This window comes from Oenanthe melanoleuca, chromosome 4, assembly GCF_029582105.1.
Source record: "Oenanthe melanoleuca isolate GR-GAL-2019-014 chromosome 4, OMel1.0, whole genome shotgun sequence".
Classification (NCBI taxonomy): Eukaryota; Metazoa; Chordata; class Aves; order Passeriformes; family Muscicapidae; genus Oenanthe; species Oenanthe melanoleuca.
The window spans coordinates 57,238,534-57,264,655 of NC_079337.1; the positions used below are offsets into that span (position 1 = coordinate 57,238,534).

The 26,122-nt window shown below is 36.4% G+C and overlaps 1 protein-coding gene across 3 annotated transcripts in view; it reads right to left on the reverse strand.

Annotated features, from left to right (window-relative positions):
• Positions 1-13: 13 nt before the first annotated feature.
• STX18 (syntaxin 18) overlaps positions 14-26,122 on the reverse strand; it is a 58,101-nt gene continuing 31,992 nt past the window's right edge. Inside the window, exons 2-11 of one of the 3 annotated variants that reach the window (XM_056490376.1) lie at positions 25,701-25,768; positions 15,287-15,402; positions 14,131-14,208; positions 13,963-14,029; positions 10,562-10,677; positions 6,017-6,105; positions 2,866-2,924; positions 2,050-2,119; positions 1,396-1,476; positions 14-132 (exon numbers count right to left, since the gene is read on the reverse strand). In XM_056490376.1, coding sequence (XP_056346351.1) covers positions 37-132; positions 1,396-1,476; positions 2,050-2,119; positions 2,866-2,924; positions 6,017-6,105; positions 10,562-10,677; positions 13,963-14,029; positions 14,131-14,208; positions 15,287-15,402; positions 25,701-25,768 — 840 coding nt within the window. In that variant the 3' untranslated portion in view covers positions 14-36. Of the gene's footprint in view, positions 133-1,395; positions 1,477-2,049; positions 2,120-2,865; positions 2,925-6,016; positions 6,106-10,561; positions 10,678-13,962; positions 14,030-14,130; positions 14,209-15,286; positions 15,403-19,307; positions 19,404-25,700; positions 25,769-26,122 lie in introns of those variants that run through there. The other 2 variants (XM_056490378.1, XM_056490377.1) reach the window with 2 other exon arrangements.

Sequence of the window (26,122 nt, forward strand, 5' to 3'; positions counted from 1 at the left end):
AACATTTACAGAATATGGAGCCAATAGTATGTTTAATTAATTATCATACCAGTCCAGGAAAAGAAGGGAGAATGAACACATCACAAGGAAGAAGAGGATCCATACTCTAAATCCAGCATTGTTTTTGATGGCCTGTGAGGGAAAGGTTATCCCTGTTACCATTACCAGTAAATAGAATTTCAACAGTGGCAACCAAGAATGCCTTTCTGTGGCATCATCCTTCCCTCCCACAAGGGAAACAACGAAATTTGCCCTTAATTTCAGGTGAATATAGGTCAGGTTAACTGTACCTCTTTAGATTTATCACACTGAAGTCACACTCAAAATCTTAAAATTGCACATTTGGAAAATTAATAAAAACCATTAAAATACCAAGATCTCATGTCTCATGCAATCAAACACTAGGAACTATATCAGAAAGTACATACTTTAAAGTTAGTTTTAAGTTCCAAAAGTGAAATTCTGTGATTAAAAGTAATCAGGCCTTCATCTTTCTAGTAAAGATATGACTTGAAACAAATGAAAAAACAACAGAACCAAAATCCCTGACACCTCTGGAGATAACTCAGTCACTTATCTCAGTCTCAGAGCCAGTATTTTTTTTTGCTTCTCCTTTCCAAAACTGAGACCAACAGGGGACTTGTTTTTTGCTCTCATTTTTTAGATTTACATACGGATTTTTTTTTTGTATGATACAAACACTAATGTGATTAACAAAGTTTTTTATTTTACCACCTTTCACTACTCTTCCTCAGGATGAAAAAAAAAAAAAATTCTAGCTTCAGTTCTTGCCATATTTGGTGCACTTTTCAGAAGAGCAGAGCAGTGGATAACTCATCCTTGAGATACCATTTCTCTATGCTCTCAGGAGGGAGAAAGAAGTGAGCCATTTACTCAGTAGCCTAATTCAGGAACTCAATTTTCACTGCAATCTCAGTTCCCAAAAGAAAACATCCTTTCCTTCTAATTTGTAAAAGAGTGGAAGAGATTTGTTTACTAGGAGCATGAAGGAGGTGTTCAGGGTGGGAAAGAGTCTCTTCTGCTAACACTCAGCATTCTATTTCAGCCATTTCAGCACTGTCTTATATTGATGCTCTGCAATTTCTGACTTCCCCCTTCTTTTTTTAAAATAACTTCACAGGTGCTTAAATGCAAGCCAGATGACCTTCATGTTTAAAAAACTGCTGAGGCCAAGTAGATTTCTGCAGTCCTGTGTAGCTATTCAGATCCTGAACTATTGAGAAGCTCAGCTGCCTTGAACAGTTTCCCCAACCCCTGTCCTGACACCCAACTGCACCAGTACCATAGGTGAGCTCACATGCTGTTTTAAAGCAACAACTGGAAAAAACTGAAAGTTAGGGGAAATCAGTCTCAAACACAACTTCAAGATATTACCTCTCTTATGTCTTCATTTCCTTCTTTTATATTCTCTGTTGCACCCACAACTAATTGATGGATATTGTCAATATCAGTTTCCTGTTTAAAAAAGGAAATAAAATTGAGAAATAGTAATGAATGTTATGAAAAAAACACTTCCAAGGACTTGGGGAACAAGCAGAACTCGAAAGTAAAATAAAATCTGGTTATTACTAACATCTTTGTTTCATTGTTGCAGAAGCAGAGAGTAATACATTTAAGCTGTAATTTCTTTATTGGTGATTTTATGAACCTGAATGGAAACCACCAAGACCAGAAGGAAATCTCCCATTTATCTAGAGTCAATTTCTTCTGATTTTTCCCAACTCTTTTGGAAGAGGTGTCAACATTTCCAGGAAGGCTGCTGTTAAATAACATGTTTAACAGGACACCAGTTCTGAAGCAGAGGGATCATTCTAACATATAGCTCTCATTTTCCATTCCTGGTACATACTAGTAAGCAACAACAGTAAATATAATAATTTTGAATTTGAAAAACAAACAAAAATATTTTCCTTCACATTTGTATTGAAGATTCGTTAATTTTATGTACACAAGTTGGCAATCAAGACCAAAATACCCCCAAGAAAATCTCAAGTTGTATTTGCTGCTGTAGTATTAAATTATACTAACCTGTTGCAAGACTTTCTCTGTGAATATCTCTTGTAATCTGGAGATTTCCACCACTTTTCCTTCGATTTGTCTTGGCAAAGAACAGAAATACTCCATTAGAAACTAGTGCAAAGATGTCTTGCTGCTGCAGATTCAGACCCTCCAGCCCAGTAAGCTGCTGTTTGGGAGGCCCTGCTTTGTCAGCCATCTGTGAGGCAGCAATAGCCTGCACTAGGGCTTGTACAGTGCCTGGCTGGAACACAACCAGCCCACAGTGAAGCCCTGGGAAAAGCACCCCCAGAAGTGCTCAGTCAGCAGGTTTCATTGCCAGGGTTTCACCTGTTTCATTTCATACAGTAACATCCATGCTGGGCCTTAAGCAGTTTATTTTGACACACCCTTTTCATTTGCTACTCTGATGTGTGCAGTTCACCTTGCCTAGGACTGAGACCCAAAAGTCAATTTCTAGCTCAAGTAGCTGTTTGGGTGTTCTGCACAGCTGGGGACAGTGAATGGCACCACTGCCTGTCTCTGCATGTGGTCAGCAATGCATCTCCCCTACTGCTATCTGGATATCCAGCAGACATCGAGACAGAAATGGAAAATTTACTTTAAAACTTGGGTAAGGAAGGATGTAAACCTTCCACATGTACCCAGTGCTATCATTCTTTGCACTGTGGGACAACACATGGTTCCTTTCCTGGGCACTGGTGTTTGTCCCAGCTCCTCCCACAGCACTAGAGCAGGAGCAGGCAGGTCCTGCAGCCAGTGCCTGGCACACAGGGCTGACTGGGGCATGGGACCAGCACTGGTCTGTCAAATAACAGAAAACTGTACCTGACTTCATCGAAGAGATTGTTCATTTCACCAACAAGTCTCTGGTTCTCCTGTTCAAACTGGAAAAAGGGGAGAAGAAAATGACACAAAATTTATAGGTTTAATTTCCTAGAAGTGAGTCTGAAATGACAGGTATGTGTTTGAAGAAGGGTAACAGTCAGTCTCACAGAGAAAGGTTTAGTCTTCTGATACAGGCAATTTCTATCATAAAGAATGAAGAAAAAAATTTTATTTAACATCCAGATTTCTTTTTGTACTAGAGGCTCACTGTCTACCTTGTTGGTAAGAACAGCCTTCTCTCCTGGGTTAAAGGAGAGTCTAAGAGGAAGGTTACTGGGCACTGCCACCTTCACTGTGAGGTAGAGGTCTCAGGGAAGGTGCCCAGCTCCATGAATTGAAGGGGAACAGAGAGCAACATACTGCACAGTTCCATAAAGTCCCATTGATTTCCACTCTGAAGATCTAATGGTTTTGTCAAATAAAATAATACCAGTGTTGCAATACATTCAAGTGTCATTGTCACTGCTGTCTGTAGTGACACCACCTACAGAGCAGAGCATTTCTAAAAATATAATCGCCTAAAATACAGTGATATTTACTGCACAGCAGCAGATGGCTAAAGGTGCTTCATCACTGCACTGCTTTACATTCATGACTATTGTATGTGTGGTTCTGGTGGAGTCACCTCACAACAAAGCCAAGGCACAGAGCCATGAAGTAGAACCATGAGATTGAACGCTGGGATCGCTGGTTGGTCCTTGAGTGACTAAGTGAGGCCACCATGCTGCAATTGTTTTTTCTGACTTCTGTAAGGATATCTGTACAAATACTCAACATTAGAATTTCCCTGTTTTGCTGCCTTAAAAAACTGAGATGGTAATTAATTGAGAAGACGAATTTTCAGTACAGGAACAGTGAAGTCCTTTAATCCTTTACAAATAGCACAAATCCACTTGAGAAAGTATTCTTTAAAAAGTCCCTTTGACATTTAAAACCTTCCACTGGCACAGATTGCTTTTTAAACTGCTAAATGATCATTGCAACTTGAAATCGTGGCTGATGGAGCGCTTGCACAGACAGCAGTTAAGATATGCTAAAACAGGCAATTGAACAAAGGGTTTGAGTGCTGAACACATCATATACCAGTGCATCACAAAGGGATTTACAGGATGGGAAGATAAAACCAAGCATAGCTCAGCAGTTTATGGCTTATTGAAGTAGTCTCTTTTATGGCAGTGAAAGATTCTGCTACCAAAGTATGGCATAAAGTGACAAACTGCTTAATATATGGCTAAAAATCCAAGGCATAAATAAACAATCACCACTCCTTTTAGTAATCCCATGAGAGATGTCATTAGATGTGCTGTTCCTAAATTTAAGACAAGACCAACCAACTAAAAAAAAAGATAAAGTCAGAAAAAAATAGGTATTTTCATGGCTCCAAACAGCAGAGACTGATTTTTCCTACTCTATGCAATCACAAGACATCTGCTCACAGTATCTGCAAAAAACATTATTATACCTGTATTCAGAGTTATAAACTGAAATTTATTGTGTGAATCATGCAGCAGCCTACAAACATTTTGAACAACGTCAGGCTCTCTCCTGAGGGTAAAATGCCAACCAGAATTGGTGCTTTAGCAATGACAGGGCTTTAATTCATTATTTTATCTACACAAAGGATCATAGAACAATGATTGAGGATTTGCTAAGTATGATATGACACAAACCATCCCAATTTAAAACCAACACAGCATTTTACAGACTGCAAGCTACCCTCTTCGTAGAATTCTTTAGGATAGGAAAGATCTTACAGATCAAGATAACAACCCAAGGCCACCACTAAACCATGTCCCTAAGTGCCATGTCTACATGTCTTTTAAATACTGCCAGGGATGGTGACTCCACCACTTCCCTGAGCAGTCTGTTCCAAAGCTCAAAAACCCTTTTAAAGAAGAGGTGTTTCCTATGATCCTAGGCCTACAGAACACAAGCAGCATTCAGCTTTTAGTCAGAAGGCCCTGTCAGAGCCATCACCCTCAACTCTCATTTCCCCTGTTTCACTGGAAGCTGACAAGTGGCCTAACAGAACTGTGCCTAAAGAAAGGAGAAGGAAAATATGTAAAGAATTATCTTCTAAAACGAAACAGAAAGCAGGAGTAAGCCTCTAGACTTTAGATTGGCACTCAAGAACAATATGAGAGCATACAGAGCAGCTTCTGAAGAGAGTTTTCTCTTTAACAAGCCATACCATAATTATGTGCTACTTCCTCATCTCTGACTGGAAGAATGATGTTCTCTGTGGCTGGGAACACCTCAAATCACTGCCAAGGAAGCTTCACAAAGTCACACTGCTGCAGCCCTTTGCCCTATAAAGCTCACTGTTCTGATATCTGCACAGCTACTGATTGAAATCAGTTTTTCTTTCTTTATATAAACCAAGGCAGTGTGTGCTAACGTAGAGAGCTCTTCTAAGAATTCTGAGCTGTGTTCAAAATGATAAATTTTAGGAATATCAAAAAATCTGACAGGCTGTCGGCAATCATGCCTATGTCAGAGATTACATTCAAATGTAAGCAGAATTGGATCAATCTACAAACATGCTGATAGCAGAGAAATGTTAAAATGTTAAAATTGTTGTGACAGACACCTTGTAGCTATTCCGTCTAGGAAACCAATCTGATTTTGATAATAAAAAAATAAAAAGAAATAAAATTAAGTATAACTTCACAGTAATAATTAAATTCTACAACTATTTGTGTTCTAGAAACTGTCTAAGAAAAAAGAGCAAGCAATTTATTCTTTCGGAATTTTCAAAATGATTCTTCTGATGTTGCCTTGACTTCTATTGTTTTCTGACTAAACAAAGCAATTAGTAATTCTAATGGTAGAAAACAATTTTAATTCCAATTACTGAAATATAGTTTTAATTAATTTCATGTCTCCATGTAAATATTTTGTAGCATTTTTAAATATTAACTGCTACCAGAAGAACCAGGAAATTGCAAACAAAAAGTGTATCTTCTTATGGCATTATTCTGCATAAATTGTTAAAAATTAATTTAGGTGAATCTGTACTCTTTTTTTTTACTTCACATGAATACAAAAGAATATACAATAAAATGGACAATTAGACACAGGATAAACTTACCATTTGTATTTCTTCAGGTGACAGCTCGTCTTCACCTCTGCCATCCCCCCATAATCCAAGGTTACTTTGGGCATCAGGTAGATTTCTGTCTGTAAAAGAACCACCAAACACTTGAGACACTGAATAGTACAGGGCACTGAATAGTAAAGTCAATTTTTTTATCCTTGTTAGACTGATGATGAAATTGTTGTATCTTCTTTGTCAGTTACTGAGATTCACCCTGTATTTACAGCACAAAATTCCATCAATAACATGTTATTTCCAAACAGGGCCAAAAGTCTTCATGTAGGTTTAATTTTGTGAACTAAAGGGAGTTGCATTAACATAGACAGAGAAGGATGTAAAACAACTCATAATGCACTCAGAGTTTTTAGGGCACAAAATACTGTAGCAGTTGTCTTTTAACAGAAAAACCACACGATTTTCAAAATAATTGTCTATATGCAAAGTATTATCTTCCAGTGAGACGATAGAACCACCAGCCTCTCCTTTCAGAAACTAAAGACAGAATCTCAAAGATGTTTTAAGCAAAGCTCAAAGACAAACTCGATTTTGTCATGCTGTTTAAACTTCCTATTACAGTGCAAATCCCACACCACACTGTGCAAGAGGTCTTCCTGCATATAACAGGAATCTGCTCCAGCCCCACAAATTAACCATAACACATCAAAGCTGCTTCATTCATTTCAGTCATATTTCTCCTTTGATTAAAGCTACTCATCTGCATAAATCTTTGTATGAGTAGAGCATAAAAGATCTTGGAGGGCTATTTCTGGGATATTCCCTTCTAGAAGATTTAATTTTAGGCTTAATTATATACTTCTGATTATAGAGGAAGAAGTTAGAATGGGAGAGAAAAGAAACTGTGCTACAAGAATCTACTGTTTGTGAAGCTGTTCCTAGGCATCAGTGTTTAAAATCCTTGTAAGACTGCAGCCTTGAGAGAGCCTCTCTTCTCCCCACTGGCTGTAACAACCTTACAAAACCCAAGAGAGATCTGTACAACCCCACAATCGATCAACTCTCAACCTGCTTTGATGCATCAGATGCAGGTTGCAAATTAAAACACAGATTTAATTTCTACCTTTTCATACATTTCAGGCTTCCTATTTATTCCAGTCAATCTTTTGAGCATTTATATGTATTTTAATTTGTTTTGCTGTAACTTCCTAGACATAATTTTTTTTCCGTTGCTTAAGCAGCACTGAGGCATCATCATTCAGAAACTGACTTGTCTTGGGAAGCCTCTGAAAGGAATAATCCTATTTATAATATGAAAAGAGATATAAGGAGAAGTTTTCCCTTTTATCCTTCACAATACAATTTGTGCAAACTCTTGAAAACGTTAATACTGGAAAAGAGTATTTGTGTATGTCTCCTTTATAAACTTTTTTTTGGCCTCCCAACAACCTAAGCAGGATGCATAAACAATGTCAACTGTTTACAAATGTTACAAATGAGGGATGTGGATAAGGAATATCATTAATTTAAAAAAACCCAAAAAAAACCCAAAAAAACAACCAAACAAAAAACAGATCAGTTCTTTCTTATGAGTAGTAAAATATAAACCCAAGAATCTCTTTAAAGATTGTTTAGAAAGCATCCAGCTATTTTTTTCCATGGGATACTATCAGCATTTCAAATCTATTTCACAGATACACAAAACTTACTTATTTAGGTAATGTATTTACATTATATCAAATTTACAATAAATTATTTACCGTACTAAAAAAGTTAATTAGTTTATGGAGAGAAAAAAGAGAAGACTCCTATTTTATCCCAGAGGAACCAATTAGTTTCAGGCCCTGCCAGCACTGTTAAAAAACAGCACCTGTATCCAGCGTGATGGCTAATAAGCAAATACTCTTATGGTAAGAGGTAAGCAAAAAATATGTATCTCCCCAGGGTTCCTCCTGTCACTGTGAGATGTTTTGGGCTTTCTGCAGCTTTCACAGAGCTGACATTAATGCTTTTCTGCAATTCAGCCAGCAAAGAAAAAAGAAGCCAAACTACATTTCTATTTCAGAAAGAGAAGCAGTTAACTCGTGACAGAGATATAAAATAATGATCAAGTGCTCTGAACTTTTTTCCATGCTGAAAGGAGACAGCTGCTAAGCTTGTGGACCAGTTCAAAAGCTACCCATTATTTACATTTATTTCCATAAACTAAATGTCAAATTTGTAATATGCAAATAAATACTGCCAGTATATAAAAGCACTCTCCAGAGAGACTATTTTCCTACCATGAGGCATGTCCACTATAATTCTAATGTAAACAGGTGCTTTGCCTCAAAACAAAGGTAATCACATTTTGCTTTGGTTTCTGCCAGAAAACCAGACAAAACCCAAGTTGTGCTTCAGCACATCAAGTAGCACATTCAGCTGTTCATCATAGTGTTCAAATTAAGGACAGGACCACAAGCTGCTCTCAAAAGTATCTTTACAGATGAGATTTAACCCAAGGGACCCAGACATGCTGCTGATGGCTAATTCATTCAAAAACAAATTATCACCATTCTCTAAACCAACATCCTGAGGATGAAAAAGCTTATTTCAAAATGCAAATGTTTCTCTGGCTTCCTAAAAATTTGAAAAGTTACTTGGAAAAAAAAGTATAAATCAAAGGCTGTAAGATTTAAACTGAGCTTCTTGTTTCCTAGTCATCTTGTTCATGTTATTTTCACACTGTGACAACCACCTACCAGCAAAGTCACAAGGCTGATTCCTATAAGCAGCAGCAAGCAGCACTTACCCTTATGTGAGGAATCACAGACTGTGTGCATTTGCATACTGTTCCAGACAGATTTATTTTGATATACAAGTTCCATAGTTTTCTCAAAGTCTAGTCAGCAACCCCTTGTAAGTACTGCAGCAGCACCACTTGTGTGGCAGGACCCCTACTTTCTCATAAAAATTAAAGCAAAAATTCATGAAAGGGGGAACTGGAGTAATCAAAATTAATGTGCAATAAAATAGCTGCATTTCTATCTACTGCAATGGTTTGCTGTGTCCAAGGCAACCAAGGAACAGTATTTTCCATGGTGTGGCACAGATTTTTGGAGCTAAAAATTGTAATGACACTATATGGTGGGAGTGCACACTTCCAGAGATTGCAGAGACATTTGGTAACAAGGAAAGATCACAGGGCAATGAAGATGCTACTATGCTGCTGCTTCTCCAGTGGCACCAGCTCACAGCTGCATAACACTGATAACAGGTTAAGGTGAAACTCATCTATGTGCCTGTGTGCTGCATCACTCATGACACACTATAAAAAGGTAAGCACTAAAACGGCACATAATCAAAACCTGTACTTCTTACAATAAATTCAGTGTCAAGGGGGGTAAAAAAGGCACACTGAGAGGGCTGCAGAAGTACAAACTGGTTAGGAAGATAAGCAAAGCCATTTTCAGAAAATGAAGTCGTTCACACATTGTGAGGTAATTCAGGTTTAGAGACTTCATGCAGAAGTGGAGCACCCTCTTCACATGAATCCACCCTCTGTATGGCCCTGGAGTCACTTAACAGAGGAACTTAACTCTTTTAATAAAAATCATTAAAGAAAAAACTGTTTATCAGAATAATATGGCCAACCATTGCATTCGTTCTATCCTGATAAAGTGTTATCCCAGTGTAATGAAATTAGAAGGAAAAAAATTCCTGCTGTAAAATACACTAAAGGAGTACCTTGGTCTTCTTTAGACAACACAAGTGGGAAACCTCAAGCCAGGGAAAGCAACTTCAGAATCACAGAAACAAAATTTCTCTTTAGGCATGAAACCTGCAATTATCTGCATAGTAGTGGTACTCCAAAAGGCACTCTGCTCCAAAGCTCTGCCAGCATACACATCCCAGGACAGGCTGAAATGGCTAAGAGAATTGAAATGGCTTCTATGCCTTAGCCTGAGAAGCAGGCAACCAGGAATGAGAACCAGTGCTTGCAAATCCCATCAGAAATGACCTCAAGGTCAGAGATATTGCTTTGGACTTCTGGCTATTTCCTGCCCACTGAAAGATGAGATGCAATCCTCCCAGCAGGGCAACTCAATGCTGTCAAGAAGAAAGCCCCAAAACTACTGGATCTGACCAGCCAATACCCTCCTCTGTGTGAGGATGTTCCACCTTCTAGTTTCTACTGCAGAAGTGTCCAACTCAAGGTCTCTGTGCTTAAAAACTACAGAATGTTCCCAGAGAGTGGTTGACCTACCTTCTAATTCCCTGCATTCAATGAAAGGAATATGGAAAAATCAGACAAATTCCAGAAGATAGGATATTGATAAAAATAAATTAAAGAATTCATAAAGAGGTTATTAAGAGGATGAAGAATTCAGCAAAGCATATGACTTGTTTATTAGCTTGCATATCAAAAAGTTTAAGATTTTGCTTCCTCGGTCTCACAATATGCTTCACAGAAGCCTGATCAGCTCAGGGAAGATGAAAATGGAAAACCAGTCATAGCAATTGACCCTTCTAAAGAGAAGGAACTACTACTGACCAGACAGGTCTTGCCACAAAAAGTAAAATGTAACTACATTTTATTCTTACCTTTGCTTTCCTCTGCAGAAAGTTTTTCTTCTGAATCCTCTGAAGGACTCTCTGAAGATTTTTCAGAGGAAAGAGGTGATTTGGACACATTGGTCTGCTCAGGTTCAAGTTTGGACCTGGAAGCACAAAAGCCTATGAGTTAACTGATACTACACAGATATATTTCTCTAAAATGAGAACAACCAAGGATTACTAAATTCAATACTTTAACTTCTGTGAACTTCATATTAAAGATTTTCCAGCCAAGATACAAAATGTACTTAGCAACTGTCTCTGAAATATTGTTACAAAGGCAAAGAAAGCATGAATAGTATTCCTGGACAAAATGTACACATGTTCAGAGTTGAGAATATTGAAGGCTACAGCATAAAAATACTAACACTGTATTAAACTTCCTTTCAAAAATCCAGTTTTGGTTTTTTTTTTAAAATCAACATTTAGGTCGTACTGAAAAATGTTAGTAGAAATGGCTAAGCACTACTTTATTTTTTTCAAATAATAACGATAATTTTACTTTACATTTTCAATAATCATAAAGGAAATACAATAGAATTAGTTTTCTTATAGTACTTCTAAGTCCCTATTAGGTAATTTTACAAAGGCAATGCAAAACATGAGAAGCTTATTCAGTGACTATACATTAAGTACTTGTCAAATACGTTTCAGTGTGGCATCAAGAAATGTTGAAAATCAGTGGTAACGTGTTTTCTTCCATTAAATTTCTGTGGTTTATTCTTGTCTACAATGAATTCTGTAGCAAGCAGTTAAATGTTTAATAATGCTGCTGGAGAAAGTAAAGAACCAAAAATCCAAAAATTCTTTATAACAGCAAGTCATTACAACGAACCTGCTGTGCCAGGTGATTCCACCCTACCCTTTATCACTTCCTACCCTCTCCAATATAATCAACAGTTAATCTAATTACAATTTGCAATTCTCCCCTATGCCCAACAGAAGGTATTGCTTTTTGTGTTCCTTCTCTGCATTGTGTCTAAATTCTAACCTATAATTACAAAATTCTGTGAAAAACAGGATATAATGCAATTGTCATCACTGAGTGATTGCTATTTAACAAGAAAAAACTGTAGCAGGGAACCTTTTTTAGTATAAAACCTCTGCAAGTACTGGGCTTTTGGTCATTTTACAGAGAATTCTTCTCTCATCTCCTTCCTCTCAAATTTGACTAATAGTAAGAAAAAAAGAACTTATCTACATATCTGTGCAGTTCAAATCATAGTTTTAATACTAATAAAACACCAATTCCCCAGGTAACAAAAGTATCAGCTTGATTTGAATAATTGCATACATAATTCACAAAACCTTCTAATGGAAAAAAAAGTTTAAAATTGAAATTAAATCTAATCTTGAATACCAATAAACATTAAAATTGAAAAATCACACCCAAGTACCTTTACAGAAAAACATGCTTGTGTTTCTATTTCTCAGCTTTTCTTTCTGTGAAACTAGTCCTAACCATCTGAACTTTTTAATCAAAAAATGTGAGTGAATACATAAAGGCAACCTCTGTAAGAAAATTATACCACTCAGGCAATTTGTTGAAGAGGATAGTTATCACTGTAAAAGGAAACATGATGAAATATATTCTCTGGCAAACTTTTCAGTATTATCTGATATGTAAAAATTTTAAATTGACTACACTGCAGGAAGGAAGAGCTGCACTAGGATTAATTTATTTCTAAAGAAACACATTCCTTTATTGTTTGTTGTCCTTACTGTGCACAGTATAGGAATACAGGAAACTTTCAATTTAAAATGAACGAAGTGTCTGGGATGTACTGTTTAAAGGATGCCTAGTTCTCTTAAGAGAGGGTACACGTTCTTATCACATAGAGCACTTGCTGACGTCCTCAGGGAAATTATAAATCAACATTACTATTTTTCTTTAAGTCATTATAAAGATAGGGTTATGCTCTGTCATTTATTTGAATTGAATTTTAATTTAAATGACAATTTAGCCATCACATCACATCTGCAGTGCATACAGATTCCACCTGGTTAACATCTGTTTTCCACTTCTTGTATCCGTAAAGAGAATAGAGGGACCCTCCAATAAAAGAATGCATCTTTTGGGTTAATTCTTAATACCTTATTGCTCTTTAGTTAAGTGGCACTCTGACTTCTGAAATAACACATCAAATTGAGATTTTTTTTTTTCTTTTTATTCGTCTGAGAAATCCTGAACCTGGGATTTCACCTGGAAACAGTAATGTAAGAATACTAACTAACAGAAGAGCTGGTATTCATTAGCTACTGCTACAACTGCAGGAACAATGCTATCTGTCTTTGAAGCTCTTTCACATGAAGAGTACTGATAAGATTCTGTATTTTTACACATTAAAAATATCACACAGTTTGTTTCTGGGTTTGTTTTTTTTTTCTGAAAAATGGTGGGAGCTACAAAAACACCAATTTTTCTCTTATTACTTCTTACCAAGTTTCAGAAGTGATTTGTGGAATTTTGTTTTCTTGGTTTTGGTCTTATCCTCCACATGTACTATTATTATGTCTCATGAGGATATATTTGAGTGAATCTAGTTGTACTTAATCAGTCTGAATCATTCTATCAAAATCAAAATATACCTATGAACTTTTGAAAACATCTCTCTGGGTTCAATGTAACTGTTTAATTTTTTTAAATTAAAATGTTGATAATGGACCTTGAGGTTACTATTCAAATAATGCAGAGTAAGAAGACATGGAAAGCCTCTCAGGTATTAAATACATTGCAAACCTGCTCACTTTCCTTATCATGCCCACAACTGGGAGTATGCAGAAAAAGAAAGTTAAGAGTACAGGATTTGAAACTTGACTGAAAAAAAAAAATCCCACCAGACCAAAAAGGCAGCAAGCACATCACCTGTAATATCCCCTAGACATTTTCAGCTCTTCATCAGCAGCCTTAACAAGTGCCACTATAGCAGGAAGCTCTTGCTTCAGTTCAGAAGTTACCTTCTAGTTTTTTATTTTAATCATGTTTCTGCTTGCCATAAACACCTGCCATGCCAAGTAGTATTTATTAACAACAGTCACTTGTTTAGCAAAAAGATAGAATCTTTAACAAAAAAAAAAAAAAAAAAAAAAAATTTTGGTGAATTTGTAGAAGTCAAATAGATTTACTAACCCACATGTTACTGATTTGGTGCTTTTATCCTTTACCTAAATGAGAACTACAACACTATGGCACTCTGCTGCTTGCAGACTTGACTTCACATGCCTGAAGTGTAGAGAGCCCTGGAATGTACCTGCTGACAGCAGAAGTTGCTCATCTAACCACAAACTTCCATTAAAACAATCTCCTTAGAATCTAAACCTGAACAATAGTTTTGTTGAATGTCCTACAAGTGAAAGGCACAATTAAACTATTTTTTTACACTACTCACAGTCTCTTCTTGTCTATCACTCGCTTAACTCGGATGGCTCTTTGTTCAGAATACAGCTTGCACACTCCTGCTCAAGACAGCAGTAAACAAAATTTCAGGTTAAAAGAGCAAGATTCCTTTCTTGGAAAATACAATCAGCCATTTGTAATTAGTCAGTAAACTAAGTACTTTTTAAGTAATCTTCAATGAAGTCCAAGACAGCTGTTCTGTGCTCCTTCACCTGAGCAGACTGGACACCCTTGTGTGCTGAAATTCAAAAGAAAAATATAAAACAATCTTTTAACTTTTTACTGAATTCCACAAAAGTTTGCACTTTCAGTTGATATGCAAGTTATATTCAAAAATCTAATCACATTTTATATATGTTATATACTAGTATTTCTTTTAAACACAGCGATATTTAAATATAGATTCTCTATAACAGCAAGTCATTACAACAAACCAAAACCTGAAAATAACTAGTGCCCTATAGTATTTTTATATATGTCACAGAGTTCTATTATGGCAATTAAACTCTAAACAGGAATAGGCAGCTAAGAACAGCAAAACAGATCTAGAGATCTAGATCTAGAACTTGCTTGAATTATTGAACATATAGACTACGTGAAAATTTTTGGGATTTATGGTGTCAAACATCCTTTTAACTCACATATATAGATATTTTTCATTTTTATACTATGCAGTTCCCATGCATGACTGACATTCAATGATTCTGAATAATGCTCCAACTATGTTTAGATGCCATTTTAAAGCTGATTAAAATATTTTGTGTATCAATAAAATACTGAGATGCAGCAAGCCAACTTGAAAATGGCAACACAAAAATTCTCTCTCTACGACTTTCACAAGATAGTGTAGTAAAGTATGATCCCATATTCAAGTTGTCAAAATAACTTTTAATTTACCAGGACTCTGTTAAAGTTAATTAATTATCTCAAACTTGGAAGTATTATACCTGTGATACCTTACAGGTAGACAAGCTATTAAAAGACAACCATCAAATTTAGAGAGCTTTGGTTTAGGCTTCTGTGCCACACTGCTGAATTACTACTCAAGCAGCAAATATTTAGAACTCTTTTTTACACTTGTTAACATGTGTATTTGAAACATAAGCAAAATTCTGTGCTCTGGCTTCTCCTTCCACTATCATTAAAGAAAATGGAATTACAGCAGTAATCACCCAGTTGGATTACACCACTGCAAACAAAAAAGCAACAAGACTTCCCCAATATTTTTCCTAAAGCATTTAAGATTCACCATTATTCAGCATTACCTTAGCCTTTATCAAGAACTAAAAAAACCCTGTAAGAGCTGCTTAGTTTACCTTCTGTTCTGAGCTGATGAATGGCATCAGCACACGTTCTCATGAACACCTGGGCATCTTGATCTATCTGGTCACGCTCTGTATCCGTCATCCTCACATAATCAGACATAATATGGCTGAGAAACAAGACAAACCAGTCACTTAAAAAATCCCCAACACAGTATCCCCAAGTACACACCTTAGACCTTCTTGTGACTCACCACCTTTGCGAGAACTTTTTGCAACACTCATTTTCACAGAAAAAGTAATAAAAAGTACAGTAACTACCATTGATAAAAATGCCACTACTACAATATTGGGAGGCATTTTTTTAGAACTTTTACTAGCAAAGTATGTAGAAAAAGCAGTATCCCTTCTATCATCTCATACATAACCAAATACAGATATACAACCAAATACAGAAATACAACTAGAAAATATATCATTGCCCTCAGTACTTTTTCCAATGAAGTGTCCTAAAAACACAAAACCAATTAAGATAAAGGAATACCTCAAATACTGAAAGAAGTACCAAAAAAGGAACTTATTTTACTTAAATATGCTTTTATTATGCTAAATACAGTGCTTCATTTTTAAAGTAGCTGACTCTGAAATTGTGAATTCAAACTAGAGGAAGAATACTGGAAAATAAAGCATAATTTTAGTATCAAATTGACTGTAGTATTTATTAAAACCTGTTGCCATTGTTTATTTCTATTTTAGATTATACATTATGCATTTAGTATTTTCTAATGCTAATATATCTTTTTGTTGATAAATTAATTAAAATGGAGGTCTGTCCTTAAAATATTAACTCAGTGTAGGTAACCAGCAGAAAAGCATACTGTATCAAGGTATTTAACAATGTTTCCACAGCCATAGCTGACAGGATGATAAAACTCTGCTACAGCAAAAAAAAAAGTTCATATTGGGTTTCCTGATGATGCAGTGATCACAGCCTATTATATCTGCCTTTTAAAAAAGGAAAGAAAACTTTAACTCATACCTGCATTTGAATTTTTTTTTGTATGTGCAAATTTCCTCATGTGGAATACAACTACATTAATGTAGTAATACAAGTAAAAAGAGAGGATCTTCAATATTTAGCCTGATAACCTTAGAGATCTATTACACACTTTACTGCATTAATGCCAAAGCTCCCCTGTGTCTGCTGCAATCCCAGCCACAGGAATGGCCACAGCCAGTTCACACAAGCCCATCTCATCAATTCATCCTATACAAACCCAGCAGCTCCTTCCTGCATCATCAATGCACTGCAAGCATGGGTCCAGATCTCCCCCACAAAGATTTAAGGATAGTCTAAAGTCTTTGAGTATGATACCAAAATCTCTTCTTTCCCATCCCATATTACTGGTTTTACATAAAAAATCAGCATATGGCCCATTTGACTTGAAAATCAGTTTCTGCTTATTGGTCAGCTAGTACACAAGCACAGATTAGCAAGCAAACAGTAAGACAAACTAATTAGAAGCCATATTCTATATTTTACGTGTTTGTTTCCAAAACTGCCATGTATTTGATATCTAAATATCAGGGCTTTTTTGCTCCTCGAGTTAAAACTATTCTAAATATCATAAAATTATCCTTTATTCCTTAGAGAAAACCAGCCATATGTAGTGTTTCCATTTATTTTTAGTAGCTCACTACTCTTCTTTGTTCAGGACAGATAGGTTTCATAAATTCGTGGCAAAATCCCTATCACAGCCATAATCAGTGTTTTTCTAAGCTGAAACTCAACATCTCACTTGCTGAAAAAGCAGGTTCTGGAGGATGAAAGATTTGAAATTGCCTGATTTTAGAAATAGCTGATAAGAGAGAATTTCCCCAACCTGGCTATGATGGTACATGGCAGTTACAAATGTAACATAAGATACCTCATACCGTTAAATATATTGGGGCAGACCTCTCCCCTACTCCCTCTGCACAGCTTGTATAGGTATTTTTGTTGCTAGTCTGTCGGATAAGCAAGTTCTAAGCATGTGTAGAGTCAGGAAAATCATACCTACATCCATCTCCACACAGGCCAAGACAGAAGGGGACCATTAAAACCATCTGGTACAGTGTAATTCATAGTATCATTCAGTGAGCTCAGCATAGAGGGTTACTTGAGCTTTTTGGGGCACACAGATTTAGGTGGGAAATAAGGAGGGACTAACAGCCACATGTGGGCTCCTTGATGAAAGAACTCCACTCTTCTATTTCAGATTACAGTAATAAATTCTGGGTGATCTGCTACTGAACAGGATACAAAGTTCTTGTGTTTGTTAAGTCTAGCTTCTTGTACCCTTCCCAGCTTTGTAGTACTTGCAGAGCTCTACACTTTCTAGGCACTTTTTAACATAAGAGGATCAAATAAAGACTACAAAACACAAACCAGAATTTTCTTTAAAATCAGACTTAGAAATAAAAATGAAAAAACTTGCCTCAGGCACACCTCATTTTTTACTAACAGTTTAACTAGTAGTAGTATAGTGATACACTGAGGCTAATTGGAACAGCTTTTTAACACTGGGAACCAAGTTGTTAAGTTACCTTTCCTAGTTACTTATAGAAAACCAGGGTAGATCAAATTCTTAAATAGGAGTTTCACAGCTTCAAAGCTAGTAAAATGCAGCTTAATCCAGTAAACAAGAAACAGAATACTTTTCCTTTTATAAGTGCTTACAGCTTACACAGTGTCTGGTACCAGTGCTTTTGAACATGAGCTGGTCAAGCCACTCAGAGGAAAGGATACCTGAAACCCAACCTCCTTGGGAAGGCAAGAATGGAGTCATACAATCACATCCCATTATGTCAGAACACATATGGCATCCACTAGTACTAACAGGGTACTGAAGTCCCCACTGCACTCCCCAGTAAATCTGCACATGGAGATTATACTGAAAATCCATTTAATCACCATCCTCTACCGGAAGAGGAACCATTCATTAAAATAAAATAGGCCAAAGAAAACCAAAACCACATAAAAACATCAATAAAAAGCTACAGAACAGAAAAAAATCCAGCTGTGTCTTGTTTGTCAGAGATACAAATGCATGCTCAGAAGAGGAGTGGCAATATCACAGCAGTGGACTGTTCCATCACTAAATCAAGAAGGGCCAAGCAAATCAGGTTTGCAGAAGCAATCACAATAATTAGCCAAGATATGCCCAGATAAAGAACGGAGAAAGGAGGAAAAGAAATTCCTCTGGATTTTCATCCTTATCAATATGAGAAAACTTCATCAGAAACTTGGGCTAGAAGACAACTTGGTTTATTTGTGATTTTTAACAGTGGGTGAAGAGTATAATGAAGACAGTGACCATCAAGTAGGCATATTTCATCAGTCTAGAAAAGTGAGTAGGTCAAATTGCAGAGAAAATGCAAACCTAAGAAGGAGCATAAAAGAATTCAGATGAACTAGTAGTTTTCATATAGAAATTATATTATGATAATTTGAAATACTGCCCTTGATTAAAAAAAAAAAAAAGAATAGGCAATACAGTAAGAGATCAACTGAGCTTTGCTGAGCTCAAACAGAGAGATCGGAATAAAAAGTGCAAATTAGTTCTGATTTCTACTGACAAGTCTAAAGGAACACAGCATGCAGGGATGCACTCAGAAAAGGATCAAGTGCAGGATGAGACACAACTGGGAAGGGATGCCAGTGATAACAAGAGATTACTCTGCAAACATTACTATAAGAAACACATAAGAATGTGGTCTTGGCTTGTTACTCAACAGAGAAGTAAAATTATATGCAGTATATGAATTCATTCTAGATGTTTATTGCTTTGTTTTGGGGTTTTTTGCACTAACTTTCATCATTAATGTTACTTGAAAGCTACAGTTACCATTCCTTTTAGCTTACTGCTTCTCAATCATCTGGGTCAAATGTAGTAACTGTCATTTTAAAAAGATCATAATTCTTTGTTGATATTATCAACAATAGCAAGTGTCAGATAATGTATTAGTCAACAGGCTGCTGAGTGAGCAGTGTGAGAGAGAAAGCTATGTGAACCAGGTCATAGCACAAGTGTACCTGAAGGTGCAGGGGCTCCTGGGACAAGGCTGAAGGTAAACTTGGTGAGCTGCATATCCCTCCTACCTGTGGGACAAAGCTGTGCTCTTGAATGGAACTAACCAACTTCCAAAATAGCCCAGGGTGTATGCACATTCACACAGTGTGCAGAGACAGGAGACCAAGCCCTGGAATAAAATGGGAAATGCATCAAATGACAGGATGTATCCTCACTACCAAGAATTAGAAGAGAATAAGCAAGTGACAGACTGATAAAAAAACAAAGGTTAGCAACTATCTTTGAAAATAGGGTTAAAAGGACAAAAAAAGCACAGAAGACTTGTAGACTCAGTCTAGAAAAATAGAGGAATAAATAAATAATATTTAAGCACTTAGAAAAGAACAAAAAGATTACCAGCACCCAAGATGTATCAGTAGTACATCATAGGCAGTGTAATTTACTGCTGGGATGCAGTAACAGGTCTTATGGATGGATGAAAAGCAATCACTGCTATATTTTGGTGTGGCTCTTGTTACCATCTCACATAACATTCTCACAAGCTACCAGTGAATAAATGAGTTAGAAGAAATAGGCACCATATGAATGTGAAACTGCAAACTTGAACTTGGGGGTAGTTATACACCAAAACAGAAGGAAACACTGAGCTGTGTTCCACAGGATCTTGTCACAGAATCTGATCCTATTTAATACTTTCATTAATAACTCAGCAGAATGAAGTATATACTTACTAAACTTTCAGAGGCATAAAGTTAAGCAAATTAAAACTGTATCAAGAGAAGAAGACTTCAATTCAAAACAACATTGCCTGGAGAAATGACATGAAAAATTTTAATAAGGAATGATCAGAAGCTCTTTGCTGCATCAAGAACAGTTATCTGAACCCACAGAGAATGAGGAACAACTGATTAGGGAACAGTTCTTCAGAAAGTCATCTAGGATCATACTGGATCATAAACCAAACACAACAACATGCTGTTGCATAAAAAATCATCATTACAATGGGATACATTATTCTAGTAACGTGGATAGGGAAACAGGAAAATGCAGAATGAGAATATGAAATCTTCATTGAAAGAAATATTTAAAAGCAAGCAAAACACTACTCATTCTCTTTTTGGATGTTTCAGCCATGGTCCTTCTAGCCTAACATTTCTATGATCCTATATTGCTGGCAAAGCACAAGGAAGCAAAGCCGACATTACATTAATTTTTGGAATTAGTAATTCTGCTGGTACATAAAACATCTTCTGCCTACTAATCCAATAGAGGCAACAAATCAAAAAGAAAAATTTGGTTTTCCTCCAATAGTGTATTACAGAAAAAGAGATAAGCAATAAACAGAAAAAATTAGTTGTAAAATAGTAGAGATTTGCCCAACTTAACCACCTGCAGATACTGCCTTGCAAATCCATACAGAAATGCTCCCCATGTGCTACGTACACATATGAGTATGTATTACCTTAGGTGCAAATACAGCAGTCACATCCTTCCCTTTGGGCATCTAGTATATTTTCAATTGTTTGATATCTTACTTAACTAAGTTTTGTGCATTTTCATTTATTGCCTTTTTCCATCCAAATGCTGTCTGACATAAATCCAAGCTAAAATGTCCTCGATTCAGACGGTTTGTCATTTGACATTCCACAACAACTTTTACATAGTTTTTTAAAATTCTGTGTGGAAGCCTCAGCTACCAGAATAGGCAACACAGGCATACCTGAATTAGCATTTGCCATTTTGTAAAATATTGCTGAGATATTCCAGAGTGTTACTATGAAAAATTACTATTTCTGAAAAGTGATATATTTATTTAGTGTAATTTTAAAAAAATAGAAAAAAACAAAACAAAACAAAAAAACCACACATAAATAATTTGAAAATAATTTCCTGGAGAACACAAAAATATACTTCTCCAGGAAGAAAGTCTTTAGAGATCATTCTATATGTTTTACTACCTTAATACAACAAAGCAAGTCTTGCTTCTTGTAAAAATGTGACTAAGTCAAGAAAAGAATGCAGCCTAGCATTGTAGAGGAGTCAGTAAAATGCTACTTTTAGAGTCCTTTAATGGCTACTTCCTTTACTGTTAAATACAAGGAAACACTCTCCACAAAAGGCTGCATAAGCATTCAATGATTTTCTATTAAGTGGCAAATGATGTAACTGATTTATTGCCTTGAGACAGAGAAATGCTTAAGATAGATAAATGCTAGGGCAGGAAGCATAATTACTGGGCACTAATATTATTTTTCAAGACAGAAAGATAATTTGTTAATAATTTTTTCAAGGTATATTATTTGTAATTAACAACAAATGTTTAAACACAGCTGCACAGAAGGACCACAGAAGCATGTAATGAAGATACATCAAAAGCCATCCATGTAGCCCTTTCTGGTGGAAAAAGTGACATTTCTATTCAGAAGTCATCTACACTGATGACTGATCAACTACATAAGTATCTCTGCAGTTGCAAAACACAATTAATTACATGTCTAATAATCCCAGATGGAAAGCTCTTCTCTCAAGTATTTTTCTTTTAAGTACGAGGTGTTCTGTGATAAAAATCTAGAATTCTCTCAATTCCTTTCCAATGTCTCATTAAAACAGTAAGAATAATTACTGGTCTTTAAATTGCCTAAACCTTGAAAGATCCTTCAGAGAAGGTGAAGGCTGTGAAGGAATCCCAAGAGGATCATTAGGGCACTAAAGCTAGTTCCTTGAAGTATATTTAACACAAACATATTAATTGTCTTGGTGGGTCAGTGGTCAAAAACATGAAGGAGTTGATGACGAAAAGCAAAGGCACAAGTTGTTCACAGATGAGACATCAGACCTAAGACTGAAGACAGGATCTCTCCTAGCACAGTGTAAAAAGCAGTACAGGAAACCACTACAGTAAATGGACTGAGAGGAACAACACAGAATGTATAGCAGTCAATACACTAAAAATGGAACCTCATCTGAAATCTTCAACTGAAAGGAGTTATTGCTTAATGAGAAAAAATGAAAAACTATCCACATCTTCTCAACAACTTCAGGACTCAAGAGTCCCTGTCTTCTCCTTTCTAGGAAGAGTGATCAACTTGCATGCACTGATATTGCTTGAGACAGAATTAATTTTCCTCCCAGCAGCAAGTACAGGTTTATGTTTTGGATTTGTGTTGGACACAGTGCTGATAACTCAGGGTTGTTTTTGTTATTGCTGGGCAGTGCTTACACAGAGCCAAGGCCTTTCCTGCTCTGCATCCCAACCCACCAGTGAGGAGGCTGGGGGTGCACAAGGAACTGGGAGGGAACACATCCAGGACAGCTGACCCCAGCTGACCACAGGGACATTCCAGAACATATGGCTTTATGCTCAGCACATGCAGCTGGGGAAAGAACAGAGGACGGGGAGGGGACATTTGGAGTGATGGTGTTTGTCTTCCCAAGTCACTGTTAGGTGTGATGGAGCCCTGCTCTCCTGAGGATGGCTGAACACCTGCCTGCCCATGGTGAATGAAATCCTTGCTTTGCTTTGCTTGAGCATGTGCCTTTTTCTTTCCCTATTAAACTCCCTTTATTCCAAACCCATGAGCTTTTTCACTTTTACTCTTCTGATTCTCTCCCCCATCCCACTGGAGGCAGTGAGCCAGTGGCTCTGTAGGGCTGAGCTGTCACCTGGGGTTACAGCCACGACAAAAAATTCCTCATCACATAAAGGCAAAAACCCTACAGGTAGGAGAAAGGAAATAAAACCTAATAAAGAGGAGAGGATAAAGGTGCAGTGGCCTGTGAGCCAGCAATCTTAGATCACTACACCAAGAATTTAATCTCTTTTGCCACTTAGTATTTTGTAGGTAATAGCCAAATCAAGAAGAAGGTAAATAAGCAATTACTAAGTCAGTTTAGGTATTTCATATATTTAAGTACTTGAAGTCTGATAAAATAGATCAGGGCCTTGGTTTCAAATAACCACTCTTCCAACTAACTTTATCATCACTAAAAATTTTCCTCTAAAAATGAATTAAGACTCTGTAGCGGGATATTTCATGTATACCAAAAAAAAAAAAAACAAAAACCTTAATTATTGAAGAATTAAGTCTTCAATGGAAAGGTTAAAGAAGCAATCAAGAACCGTGTTGTAACACATTATGAAGAAGTTTTAAAAGGCACATAATAATACGACTTCATAACTCAAAAGCTCAATTTCACCAACACATTGTGCTATAGCTGGGAAAACAAACAGCAGGACTGACAAAATACAGAATAGTAATTTTATTCATGAAATTTGACATCTCCTAGATAAATTTCACCTCAAACTTTTAGTATTCTATTGTTCAAAAACTGTCCCCATTACTTAAGTATTGAAGAGTTGTTAAAACAGCTGTCTTGAGTGAGTGAGGCATTTGCTAAGATGTAAGTCTTGCTAAGACTGCAAGACTGACAGCACAGATGCTATGATGCTCTTTGCATCCATGAAGTAGAACAGCACAAGTAATCTGGTATGGAATTCGACATTTTTATGTCAAATTAAACATAAACAATATAAGTTTGACCATTAAGAACAGCATCAACTGCAATCACGGATGAGATCTGCAGGATTATTTTATGGCTTAATAAAGGAAATGACACTTCTTTCCTCTCTTTAATGAAGACTTGGCTGGGGGGAGAAGAAGGTGAAAAGCACTGAGAACTATCAGAAAAACTTGTTACAACTTGTTTACAAAAAGAGCATTAAAAACTTCTGGAAAGCAAAATAACCTGGACAAATTTTTACTCTAACCACTTCCATTTTTGGCACTACTGTCAATAAAATACAAACACTACCCAAAATTTAACTGCTACTGACTGCTCTCACTGGAATTACTTGCACTTTCTCAACCTCTGCATGCACATGAAGTTTTCACACAGTACACTCAGTTTTGTCAGTATTAAATTGGTGGCTCCACCTAGTGTTGTTCATGCCCTGTTCCAACAGGCATTAAAAAGCAGAGAGCCAGTCATAACACAGAACTGTGCACTACTACTGCTTGCTCCTTGGAAAAGCATCCCTCATCCACCTCACACACAGAACTGTGCACACCCTGAGCAGCATTTTCACCAGCACGGACCAAATAGCACCCACAGCCTCTCACTTATAAAAGAAGCCATCTTCTTTTTTTGTTTTGTTTTCAAAATAACAAAGTACAGCTTTTAAACTCTTGTGGAGACAAAAAGGAGTACCAGAAGTCGTCTGATAACTTACTCAGAACACACTTTGATTCCACTAATGAGGTAGAATTGCTGTTACTGTGACAGACCATTTCAGGATTAGAGTTGTTTCTCAGAAAAACTGTTCCTCCAATATGGACTGAGCCTAAGGAATTGCAGATAGCTCATCTATTCTTATTGTCTTTTCCTGGGGAAAGGATATCTGTCTGGACAGCACTTCTCTTTGGTATCTAGGAAGTTTTTAACACAAAATTATTTTCGGCTGTATTTTATCCACCTTGATTGAAGCAACAGCTCAGCTTTAGTCAGAGCTGTGTCAGAACTGGAATGCAGACAGGGATGATTCACCCAGTTTGCATGTAACAAAGTTTCACTACAAAGCAAAGTTTACATTTCTCAAATGCTACAATGATTTGTACTCAGTTCACCAAAATACAAGCTGCACTAACATTCAGATCCTACGATAACTTGATTTAGTATCTGCAGACCAGAAGATACTATTTTTTTCTTATAAACATCAACTTGTAAATTTGAATTTTAATCTTCTAAAAATCCTACTACTAAAGCTACCAATAAGTAAGCAGATACATCAGTTTTTGAATGCTTCCTAGTGGCTGAAGAGAATCAAAACTTTCTTCACACAATAATAACTACCAGAGTTGAAGCCTACAGTTTTTGTCACAGAAAAATAAATCTTGTGCTGCTGTCCCCTGACACTGTCTCCTCACTGGTGTCCTTCACCTGGAATTCACATTCCAGAGCCTGAAGAGTTTGCATCATGGTCCTCCAGGACCTGCTGTTGCTATGACTTTATACTTTGGCATGATAGGTGGGTTTGGTATCACAGGGTAAAAGGGAAAACCTGGATCACCCTGCTGTCCCAGGAACCCCTTCTGAAACTCACTCTGCAGGACATTAAAAGGTGTGGGATTTCGACTGCCAGGCTGTTTTCTTTCAGAACTCACTCCTAAGAGCCAGAAATCATCTGCAAATTCTGAGTCTCATTTTATTCAGGTGCCCTGTTTTCTTATGACAGCACTATTCCTCCATCTTATATGGTTTACAGTAAGCCAATTAATAACAATCTCTGTTTTTGTTTTAGTCATTATACCTGTAAGTTTTAAAGCTGCTCACTTTATAAGCATTAAGATAAATAAATAAACAATAGATAAACCCATTTAAACACAGTGCATACTTACCTGTAAGCATTAATGTAATCCTTTCTGTGTTGTAGAAGAAAATCTTTCAGCTTTCCAATATGAGAAATCTAAATTAACAGAAATCATAATTAAATTTCAGAAAAACTTCCAAATTATTTTCTGTTTGCAGTTCAGCATTCCACATTTCAAACATGAATTGAAAAATGTCTTATTCTTTAATTAAATAGAATCATAAAATTTACTCTTCTATTTTTCACATTTTCCAAGCAGTCAATACATAAAATAATCTAAAAAAGATATTTTGTATGAAGATCCAGATTGGATCTTCCAAAAAAGCATAAACTAAACAGTAACTATAACTACAACATTAAAAATATTAAATATGATAGCACAATACATTATCTAAACTGTCAATCCAGAATTTAATGACTCCAGAATTTAATTCATAAATTAATTTTGGA